The sequence below is a fragment of the Cotesia typhae genome, unplaced genomic scaffold, assembly GCF_013202065.1.
Source record: "Cotesia typhae breed Kobodo isofemale line unplaced genomic scaffold, CoteBio_Ctyphae scaffold_13, whole genome shotgun sequence".
NCBI classification, from domain to species: Eukaryota; Metazoa; Arthropoda; class Insecta; order Hymenoptera; family Braconidae; genus Cotesia; species Cotesia typhae.
In genome coordinates this window covers 18635383-18646032 of record NW_027423774.1, presented here as the reverse complement: position 1 = coordinate 18646032, position 10650 = coordinate 18635383, and the positions used below count along the sequence as shown (strand labels likewise).

The window sequence follows — 10650 nt, the reverse complement described above, 5'->3', positions numbered from 1 at the left end:
CCCACAGCTCATATTCAACGTGGAGTATCTTCATTTACACGTAATAATATATCACCGTTGCAGCATTATTCGTATCAACGCGGTGATGGCTGTCATTCACAGCAAGATGATCCTACTAATTTTGAATACTTTGTACCCAGAAGCATAAGTGAATTTAATTTGTCGGCATCCTCTGTTCAGGATATAGCAATAGCGCCAGTACCACTTCCTAATTCTGTACTAAAACCGTGCTCCAATCTTCCTATTTGTACTTCATCACAAACAAAAACAACTGGGACTATTGTTCAGAGTAATAATTCCTATCTAGGTCGTTCAAACACCGAGAGTACTGGTAATAGTGGTGGTGGGACACTGGGGACTCGTAGTCGTGAAAAAATGGTCACATTTGAAGATGAAGGAGGCTCTACGCCGACACGTAAAAATTTAGCGCCTACTATGGAGAATGTTTTCATGTGACGCTATAAATATATAAATTTATTAACAATTACTAATATTTATATGTTAATTATGTCATCATTTTAAAAAAAAAAATTTTTTTTTAATATGCTGCATTAAACGGACATATTATCATAATTAATCAGTATTTATACCGTCATTATCATCATCATCATCATTTTAATTTCAATTGAGTTACTGTTATTGTAATTATATTTTATTTAATTGTTAACTAAATTATTCTCACCACTGTCACTATTTTTTTGACGATATTGTTACTATATCGTAAAATTGATGACCCTTGGTTTAAATATCAAAGACAAATAAAATATTATAATAATAATAACACTAAAAAAAATAATAATAGGTTGTTACTTTGATAAATTATCTAATATAATCTGCTATATAATTGCAGTCTTTATAGTTGAAATCATTATTATTATTATTATTAATATCACTTGTATTGTGATTAAAAACAGTATATTTAATATAAGAGCAAAATTTAAACTGTTGTACCTAATATGAAAATGAAAAAAAAAAAAAAAAAAAAAAAAAAAAAAAATCAGTAAAATATCTGTTTATGCAATTAATAGATTTGTTATTTATTCTAGTAATCATTCTTATGTAATTTATATTTAATATAATTGATGTGTTACATACTCGGATAATTTTTGAAAAAAAAAATTTAATAAGTGGAATTACTCTGGATTCTTGATAATAATAATTACATTATTATTATTATTATTATTATTATTATTATTATTATTATTATTGTTATGATTTTTATCATTATTATTAGTTATCTTCTGGAAGCAGTAGAGGTACACACATATACAGTTGAAACACCATCGCAGTATCGCGTCACGTACTGCATTGAATGAGAATCCTGAGGAATTTAATTAAAATTGTTATAATGAAATAATGAGTAGGTGAATGCATTGCTGCATTCATCTCTAAATTTAGCTAAGTAATAATAAATAATAATAAATAAACGTACATTCATCCATATCTGCGTCATCTGGACTCCCGTTTACTGTATACATAACTGTGCATACAATATCTATAATGTGTGATATAATAAATTGTACCGTACAAAAAATAATTATTATAATAATTGGCAAACATAGACCAGCTTCAAATTTATCCAGGAATTCATTCACACAGGGAGATAATAAATCTTGATTCACTCCCATTTTAATTTACAAAACTTGATACAAACTCTTTTTTTTATTTATTTAATTTTTTTTTTTTCCAAGCTTTTATTTATTTTCCATACTTATGGATATTTTGACAAGAAATAAAAACGTCACTAGTCAAAACACGATTATATAAAACAAAAGAGTGATAAATATAGAATATGCGATTTTTTTTATTCTAATTAATTTACTTAAATTTACAATTATATTTAAATAAAAAAAAAAAAAAAATCCATACGATTTAAGGTTTCCATAATTTTACGAGACCGTCTTCGCTGTAAGAACACAAAAGATTTTGATGAGGATGATGAGCGATTCCAATTACGTCTTTTTCGTGAATCTAAAAAAAAATAATTAAAAATAATTAGAATGAAAATTACTAGACAGTAAATAATTAATCCTAATATTTACATTAAGAGTTCTCTCGAGCTTTCCTGACGACGTTGAGAAGCAATAGAGCACCAAATCTTCTCCAACACAATAAATAAATTCACCTCGTGGACTTACAACAGTGCAAACAAAGTCACCGCCCTCTCGTTTACCACTGGAGAATGACCTGACTATTTGACCTTGCATGTTCATAATAACTACCGTATTTGAGCGGTTACATACTACAAAGTGCTCTGGGTTTCTTGGTAAAACATGAACACTGTTTACAGTAAGGTCAGCAGCACCGAGTGACTTGTACGTTCCGATGCACTCAGTAGTTTTGATACTCCAGACTTTAACAGTAGCGTCAGACGAAGCACTGATAACGTGATGTCCGTCAGAGGCGAAGACAACTTCGTTGACAAAAGACGAGTGACCACGGAACTCTTTTAAAGTCTTTCCTGACTTTAATCCGTGGATTCTTATAGTAGCGTCAAAAGAAGCTGTCAAAATTTGACCATTGTCTCTGCTGAATTGTATGCAAGTGACTCCTTTGGCATGAGCTTTCTCGAATCGTCTTATACACTGTCCGCTTTGGACACGCCAGACTTTTATCTTGCCGTCTTGAGAGCCAGTTGCCAGCATTTCACTGTCACGGCTGAAAGCCATCGATAACACAGCTTGCTCCATCATCATAAAAGTGTCCTGAGCTTGATACTTTAGATCTTTTCTTATTTTACCAGTTGTAAAATTCCAGACCTCAATGAAGCCATCCACTGAACCAGTTACCAAGTACTGACCATCTGGAGAAAACCTTGCACACTCTACGTGAGACTTTTGTCCAAATTTTATTTGTTTAGACAATTGCGTCGGATATTTCTCGTCTTCCTGATCTCTGACTGCAGCCTTACCACGGAACAAATCAATTGTTGTACCAGGAGGCAACAACCCTTGATGCTGCTGCCATTTCAAGGCTTGTCCCAATAGTGCCAACAGCCTACTTGACGGTACTACTGATACTTCTCCTGATAATGCGTTGGCTATGTAAGCACGTCTCTTTTCTTTGGTGCTACCATCGGGATAAGCTTCTCGCGGGTCAAAGTAAGACCTCGCCAATAGATTTTCTGTTTAAAATAAAATAGATTTATTAAAAATTAATGATAATTAAATTGAGAGACATCTGAATATTTTTAAAAATTTTTTAACTAATAAATTATAGCAAAAAAAATTATTCAAAAAATTTCATCTTCAGAAGCACTAAAAAATTTATTTTATAAAAAAATTAAAAAATTGTCAGGTGTCTGTTATAAATAATAATAAAGTCAGCCAATGAAAATTAAGTTAGCCGACATCTAAAAATTAAAAAAAATTTTTTTTATTGAAAAATTATTTAAAAAAAAATAAAAGAAAAAAAATTTCACACGTAGAAAATTTTAAAAATTACACATGCAATTTTTTAAAAATATTTTTTTGTTATAATTTAATTATTAAAAAGGTCGGCTAACTTTATTATTATAATCAGCCGACATTTTTTATTTTTTTATTTTGCTTAATTTATTGAATTATAACTAAAAAATATTTTTAACAAATTGCACTTATAGTTTTTGAAGTTTTTAACAAATGAAAAAATTAAAAAAAATTTTTTTGTAATAATTTTTTAATAAAAAAAAATCATAAAAATTTTTAGATGTCGGCTAACTTTATTTTCATCTATTATAATTGAATTAATTTATAATTTACCCAGATGAATATATCTTTCTGGCTCCTGTTGTTTCATCATGATCATAGGATCTGTTTGTCGTAATAAAGATCTAGCAGCGCCCAATTCTCTCAGTTCAATCAACTCCAATACGATCTGCTCATATAAATCAATCAGCTTTTTATCCGGCAGTTTTAACGACTGTATAGCTTTGAGCACTGTATCCCAATGACCATTATTTATATCCGCTACAAAACCGTCAACACTGTCAACTGTGTTAAGAGACACTCCAGTTTCTTCCTGTGATAATAAAAAATTGTTATTTTGTTATTTATCACTTGACAGTGCTAAGAGCCTACCCCTTATGGAGTTGGGTGACCACTCCGCTTAAAACAGTACTAAAATAGGAAATTTTCATCACAAATATTACCTGTAATGTCTGGAGAGTTTTAACGAGATTTGATTCCTTTAAATATTGTTGAATTAATCTTATTACACTGTAATAAACAAATAAATAGAACAAGTTAATAATTTTGACTCTAAGAATTATTTTACTATAATAAAAATGTTTCAATTAATACTTACTCAGCTGATTCAATTTCAATAGACATTTTAGTGGCTTATTATTGTATGAAAAAAATTATTTGGATTATTTAAATATTTGTAATTGTACTATAAAAATTTATATTGTTATGGATTTTATTCCTTCGAACTTGTTTATTATTTTCCGGCTGGAAGTTGAGGTTATGTGCACTGTAGTGAAGCTGCGCACGCAAATCTGATGAACTAATGTATAATGTATAAAAACAAAATTTTGAAGCCGTGTGTAAGAGTGTTTGTTGGAAAGTTAATTCAACTCGTTTATAAGTCAATAATGCCAATAATTAATCAATTTAATATAATTTATTTTTATGTTTAATTAAAATTTTTTATTATCGTGAATTTTTTTACTGTAAAATATTATTCATAAATTGTGAGCAAATTTTTTTATTTTGTGAGGTTAATTTTTTAGAAAAATAAATTAAGAATTTATTAAATTTTCAGTTTTTAAATAATGACAGACAATAAAGAAATGGAAGTAATCGATTTGGAGTCTGACGATGAGTCAAGTAACGCTACAGAAGACAAGAGTCCCCAGAAGGTCGTAAAAACGCCGACAGTAACATGCATAAATTTCAAGTGTTCATCAGGAGTCAGCATGAAAATAGCTCCTACTTTCGCTTGTTCATACTTCGGGGTCAATATGGTGAAAAAAAAGAAACGATTTATTTGCGAAAAATGTCTGGAAGCTGCCATCGAGCATCAGGAACTCTTGGTAGATGCGATGTTAAACAGAAAACCATTATTGCAGTGTGAATTTCCTGATCACACTATGGAAGTTGAAATATCCGACAGTGATGAGTCTGACAGTGAAGTTAAAGATTCTTCTTCTGGTTAGTTTAATAATTTTTTCTTTGCCTGTCACTAATTTTAATTATTTTAAAAATTTCAATCTATTTTCAGATGAGTATTTACCTGAGGAATTCATTAAGAGTATTGGCGAAAATATCGACAGTGCCTTGACTAATGTCATAAAAATTTATGACATTGAGTTTCAGATGAGAGAATCCCACAGAATATTAAAAGCTCAGTATGATCAAATAAATGGTAATATAGATAATTCTATTAAGTTATAAATTATAAAAAAAAGCCATTCGGCATCTGCTAGGATGGAAGGTAGATTTCATATAATCCATAATTTTAATAACAGTATTTTATTTTTATTTTTAAACAATACACTGAACCCTACAGCAATAGTTAGATGACATTCAGCTTCTTAAATTTTTGTTGTAATTGTTGAAAATTAAATTTATTATAGGTTTAATTAAAGAGAATTTCATAAGCTTTGAAATGAAAAGCAAAAAATTTCAAATTTTGACACAAAGACCAATGCAATAGATATATTTTATGAAATCTACCTAAAAATACATCAGTTTGTTAGTAATATATATAATTATTAATAATTTTCAGAGGAAAATAGTCAACTAGATAATGATATTACGGATATGATATTAAAAATGGATTCACTGAGAAGTAATTTGTACAATCAGTTCAGACCAGATGTAAAAGAAATCAAAGGAATACATATCGAAGACCCTCCAGCCGATACAATTCCTCATCCTCCGGTAGCGACTAAAAAAGTAACCCAAATAATTCGTGCACCAGCTGTACAGCCCCCATCCACCGCCCAACCAGACAATGCTGTTGAAGTAATGTCGGTTTGTCCGAAAGGAAAAATAAATATGGAACTTGGGCTTCCACCTCAAGGTAATCTAGTAAGACGAGCTGCCGAAGTTGAGAATTTAGTTTTAGTAATGAAGCACCCATTGCTAGCCTGGCGACGCGCCAAAGTTCTTTCAATTGTCTCCCGAACTCCGATGACATACCGCATTAAATATGCGTCCAAAAAATACAGCACACAGTCGAAGCAGGTCTTTGGAAAGCAACTCGCTATTTTTGAACCATGTTCTGTGATGATTCCTGTAGCCACGAGAGTGGTAGCACTGTTTAGTGACCATAAGTCCAATGATTACTACAGCGGTGTCATTGCTGAACCGCCAAAAGCAACAAATAAATGCAGATATTTGGTATTCTTCGACGACGGGTATGCTCAGTACGTCGCTCACAAAGATATCTTTGTAGTAAGCGAAAGTTCTCTCCGTGTATGGGAAGACATTCCCATTGAATCGCGTGAATTCGTCAAGAAATATCTGGAGACGTATCCCGAACGTCCGATGGTGAAGCTGCAAAAGGAACAAGTAGTGAAGACAGAGTGGAACGGCAAGTGGTGGATCGCGAGAGTCATTCAAGTGGATGCGAGTCTTGTCCAGATGTACTTCGATGCTGATGGACGTACCGAGTGGATTTATCGCGGTTCTGCGCGTCTTGGACCTCTGTTCTTGGAGCTACTGAAAGCTAGTGCTCGCCAGCAAGGCCATCATGCGCCTATCAATACTCCCACGCGCCACAGATTCACTGGTACTCTCAACAAAAATAATGTACCTTATGTCGAGTATACTTCCATAAACGGTGAGCAAGAAGCCGAGTTAGAGCTACCGAGTCCCCAAGCTCAAGCTCAAAAATTAGGAATATTCACCAAAGACACTTCCAGTGTCTCAGCGCCAGCTCAATCACGTGCTGTTGCCAAAAAGAGCACAGCAAAACGATCAAGCACACCAGCTGTTGTCGAAATTCCGCAAAATTTTGCTGCTAATTCTGAAACTAAACCTTCTCACAGTATTGTCTACTATCAGACACAAAATAAAATTCAAACTCGAAAATTTGTCGCTCACAAATGCGGACCCAATTGCATCAGAGGTATATCATTTTCTCCAGCAGATCTCAAAGGTTATTCGCCACTGTCTATTCCACTTTTATGCGGATGGAATCGTCAGCTCTGCAAATTTCCCAAAGGAAAGAAAGTTATTTTATATCAAGCACCTTGTGGCGCGAGATTACGTAACATGGAAGAGGTTCACAGATATCTTCGTATTACTGAAAGTACAATGTCCGTTGATTTATTTGATTTCGACTACTGGGTTCATTGTCTGGCCGAGTTTGTTTTAGATAAATGTTTTGTCAATATAAAAGATCTCAGTTATGGAGTTGAAAATGTTCCCATTCCTTGTGTCAATGAAATCGATCATAAATTACCAGACACTATAACTTATAGCACTGTCAGAGAACCTACTGAAGGAGTTACTCTCAATACAGATCCAGACTTTTTGTGCTCTTGCGATTGTGAAGACGATTGTCAGGATAAGAATAAATGCCAGTGCTGGCAAATGACAATTCAGGGAGCGACATTCGGCGGCCGTGTGCCTAATCCAGCAGTGGGGTATGTTTACAAAAGACTACCCGAGCCTGTGACTACGGGGATTTATGAATGTAATTCCCGATGTAAGTGTTCGGTAAAGACATGCTTGAATCGCGTCGTTCAGCATCCGCTCAGTTTGAAATTACAAGTCTTTAAAACAGCGCCAAGAGGCTGGGGTATCAGATGTCTCAATGACATTCCACTTGGATCATTCATCTGCATCTATGCTGGCCGTCTTCTGACGGAACAAGGGGCCAATGAAGGAGGTAAAAATTACGGAGATGAATACCTGGCAGAGTTGGACTACGTCGAAGTGGTGGAGGGGATCAAAGAGGGCTTTGAGGCTGAAGCTTTTGAGCCTGAAATAAACACTCCTGCTGACAATGATGAGTCTACTCAGGAAAAACAGCTTGAGGATGAGGCTTCTCGCAAGAAAGGCACCGATGACTCCGATGAAGAGTTTAATCCTAAACAGTTCAATCAGGAGTTCGCGAGGATCGACACTGATCCAGCAGACGCTGGAAATATGAAGAGTCGGCTGAGAAAACGGAAAAAAAGCACTGACGACGGTCCAGATACTTCGGAAGACAAAAGCGAAGACGGTAGCACTGGTAAAGGCTCTAATACTACTGACAAAGGTGAGGATGGCAGTGATGAAGACGAAGGCGATAAAAGTAGTGGAGGAATGCGAGAACCCAGCCGATTTGAGCCAAGCGTTGAGGCTTCTCAAGTTGAACCCATGAAATTCAAATCTGTGAGAGATTTCTTCGGCGAGGATGAAGCTGTTTATATCATGGATGCAAAAACTACTGGAAATATTGGACGTTATTTAAATGTAAGTGTAAATCATGTTGGTGTATCAACTTCTCAATTATATATGATATGATATTTAATTATTTGTCTTTTAGCATTCCTGTGATCCAAATGTCTTTGTCCAAAATGTGTTTGTGGATACTCATGATGTCCGGTTTCCATGGGTTGCATTTTTTGCCTTGAATTTCATCAGAGCTGGACAAGAATTAACTTGGAACTACAGCTACGACGTAGGAAGTATTCCTGGAAAAGTTATTATTTGTAAATGCGGTGCATCGAATTGTCGTGGTCGTTTATTGTAAGCTATTTTATCGTTTGTTTTCCTCGATTTTATCATAAAAAAAAATAAATAAATAATTGATTGACAATTATTATGACTTATTCTTTTAAATAATCACCAATATTTAATAGTATATTATAAATATATTTTGATTTATTCCTATAAAATGAATTAAAATCACAACATGCTAATCATTAATTTCACTCAATTTTTATACTTGTACATATATACTTTTTATACCTACAACTAAATAATATTAAGCGAGGCACAGATTTAAAAAATTATCAGCGTCATATATTCATTTGACATTTATAAATATTTATCAATCTTTCTTTTATTTATTTATTCACTCTCATTTATTAATAAAATTTGTTTAGGCTTATTAAAACAGAAATAAAAAAATTTTTTTTATATTTTAATTAGCAGATGCCGTCGTCAGTACTATCATAATACATTATTAATTATATATACGCTCTCAAATATTTAGTATTTATTATTATAATAGTATTAATAAAGCTACGCGGCAATGAGTAATAGTAACAATAGTTTTCTTTACTCAGTACATAAATTTAAGCATAAAACAGATTTTTAAAAGCTCACGGACATTGTGTTTGCACACTTATATTACTTATATATATATATATATATTATATAGTTATAATCAAACTAAAAAGTTACTATGATTACTTTAAAAAAAGAACATACGTAAAAATAGTCATTTGTATACAGAAGATTAATAACAATTAGCAGTTATAATCTACAGAAACATTCAACACACTATCAACGAAATTTAATATTTTTTTTTTTTTTGTATCTTCACTCATTAATTATTATTTATACTTAAAATTTTTATTTATTATTAAATATATTATTTATGATTTTGGTTTTGTGCGTTAGTGCCTATCACGAAGAAGATTTTTAATCTCATCTTTTTCAGCTGCATCAAGGTAAGTTTTACCATCTGGTGTCAATCCATCTTGCTTAGCGCCTTTCTCTAGCAGCAATTTAACACATCCGGTATGACCCTCCCAAATTGCCGATAACAGACTAGTTATACCATGTTTGTCAGTTGCCTGTAAAATTATTTCCTCAATTATTACCATTACTCATCCACTTTTGCATAATTACTCATTAAAAATTAAATTAAATGTAATTTTAACTGCGGAGAGACAGCAGTCAATTTAAAACCACGTCAAGTTCCAGTTTTTTTATTTTATTTATTTATTTTTTTTTTATTTAATCTAATTGTTAAAAAAATTTTATTAATACTTACATCAGCATCTGCACCTTTATCAAGAAGATATCTAAGTACTTCATTTTGCCCATAGTCAGCAGCATAATGCAATAGTGTCCTGCCGTCAATCTTTTCGTTTACATTTATGTTCTAAAAAAATATCAAATATAATTGGATTTTTGTATTAGACTTGCTAATTATTTAAGTATAATTTATATAATAACACGAACAATGGATAATAATTTATTAAAAACTTACTTTTTTTTCGACAAATTCTCTGACTTGATCGATGTCGCCGTTTTTAACTCCCCAAACAAGTTCATTCATTTTCATCTAAAATTTATTTTACTTTGGCAAGGAGAATTATTTATTTTTTTAATGATTCGAGCCAGTTTTTTTGTTCCTGGTAATTATTGTAATCAATGTTTAATAATATATTGCAGCCCGTTTATTCACTCACAAGTTTTAGGCCTTACAATTCCACGATAGAACACTGACAGTTCTGGAGATCGCTGGAGATGGAGTTACTTTCCAAGGATTATCAACATTCGTAAGTGTTTCTTATTTTTAAGATAGAGTGCGCTACTTGTCTCATTTTTTATAATTATTTTAAAAACTGTCAAATGACACTTGCAATTTTATTTTAATTAAAAAAAAAAAACAAATCAACTCTGATAAATTAATAAATATAATTTATGAATTATAAATTTTAAGATAATTGGTTTTTTGAGAACATTTTATTTTTTTTAATTAGAATAAAATTGCAAG

The 10650-nt window shown here is 32.1% G+C and overlaps 3 protein-coding genes across 4 annotated transcripts; 1 reads left to right on the top strand and 2 right to left on the bottom strand.

The window, feature by feature from the left end:
* Positions 1 to 1011: 1011 nt before the first annotated feature.
* On the bottom strand, positions 1012 to 4463 carry Smu1 (Smu1 spliceosomal factor). Of its 2 annotated transcripts, XR_012480396.1 has the most exons (7): positions 4285 to 4463; positions 4130 to 4196; positions 3741 to 3999; positions 2043 to 3124; positions 1870 to 1971; positions 1433 to 1495; positions 1012 to 1321 (listed from the first exon to the last, which is right to left on the bottom strand). XR_012480396.1 is itself a non-coding variant. In XM_074253555.1 (5 exons), exons 1-5 carry the CDS (start codon positions 4308 to 4310, stop codon positions 1873 to 1875), a joined length of 1533 nt encoding a protein of 510 aa, XP_074109656.1. In that variant the 5' UTR covers positions 4311 to 4463; the 3' UTR covers positions 1785 to 1872. The 2 variants fall into 2 exon arrangements, 1 of the variants encoding a protein (XP_074109656.1); XM_074253555.1 differs by lacking the exons at positions 1012 to 1321; positions 1433 to 1495 and having other exon boundaries at positions 1785 to 1971.
* Positions 4464 to 4532: 69 nt separating this feature from the next.
* Positions 4533 to 8739, top strand: Egg (SET domain bifurcated histone lysine methyltransferase eggless). The gene is made up of 5 exons (XM_074253554.1): positions 4533 to 4672; positions 4744 to 5132; positions 5203 to 5346; positions 5710 to 8390; positions 8464 to 8739. The coding sequence occupies exons 2-5, from the start codon at positions 4754 to 4756 to the stop codon at positions 8668 to 8670; spliced, it is 3411 nt and encodes a 1136-aa protein (XP_074109655.1). The 5' UTR covers positions 4533 to 4672; positions 4744 to 4753; the 3' UTR covers positions 8671 to 8739.
* Positions 8740 to 8956: 217 nt separating this feature from the next.
* LOC141534289 (myotrophin homolog) lies at positions 8957 to 10389 on the bottom strand. Its single transcript, XM_074253556.1, has 3 exons — positions 10141 to 10389; positions 9922 to 10032; positions 8957 to 9721 (listed from the first exon to the last, which is right to left on the bottom strand). Exons 1-3 carry the CDS (start codon positions 10213 to 10215, stop codon positions 9542 to 9544), a joined length of 366 nt encoding a protein of 121 aa, XP_074109657.1. The 5' UTR covers positions 10216 to 10389; the 3' UTR covers positions 8957 to 9541.
* Positions 10390 to 10650: the final 261 nt, after the last annotated feature.

Excerpts from the sequence above, each read along its gene's own strand:
- Smu1 (XM_074253555.1), bottom strand. The coding sequence starts at position 4,310 with ATGTCTATTGAAATTGAATCAGCTGA. Across the intron at positions 4,197-4,284 it reads ATTGAAATTGAATCAGCTGA|TGTAATAAGATTAATTCAAC; the intron begins GTAAGTATTAAT and ends TGTTTATTACAG. Across the intron at positions 3,125-3,740 it reads AGAAAGATATATTCATCTGG|AAAATCTATTGGCGAGGTCT; the intron begins GTAAATTATAAA and ends TATTTTAAACAG.
- Egg (XM_074253554.1), top strand. The coding sequence starts at position 4,754 with ATGACAGACAATAAAGAAATGGAAGTAATCGATTTGGAGTCTGACGAT. Across the intron at positions 5,133-5,202 it reads AGTTAAAGATTCTTCTTCTG|ATGAGTATTTACCTGAGGAA; the intron begins GTTAGTTTAATA and ends ATCTATTTTCAG. Across the intron at positions 8,391-8,463 it reads ATATTGGACGTTATTTAAAT|CATTCCTGTGATCCAAATGT; the intron begins GTAAGTGTAAAT and ends TTTGTCTTTTAG.
- LOC141534289 (XM_074253556.1), bottom strand. The coding sequence starts at position 10,215 with ATGAAAATGAATGAACTTGTTTGGGGAGTTAAAAACGGCGACATCGAT. Across the intron at positions 10,033-10,140 it reads GAGAATTTGTCGAAAAAAAA|AACATAAATGTAAACGAAAA; the intron begins GTAAGTTTTTAA and ends ATATTTTTTTAG. Across the intron at positions 9,722-9,921 it reads ATAAAGGTGCAGATGCTGAT|GCAACTGACAAACATGGTAT; the intron begins GTAAGTATTAAT and ends ATAATTTTACAG.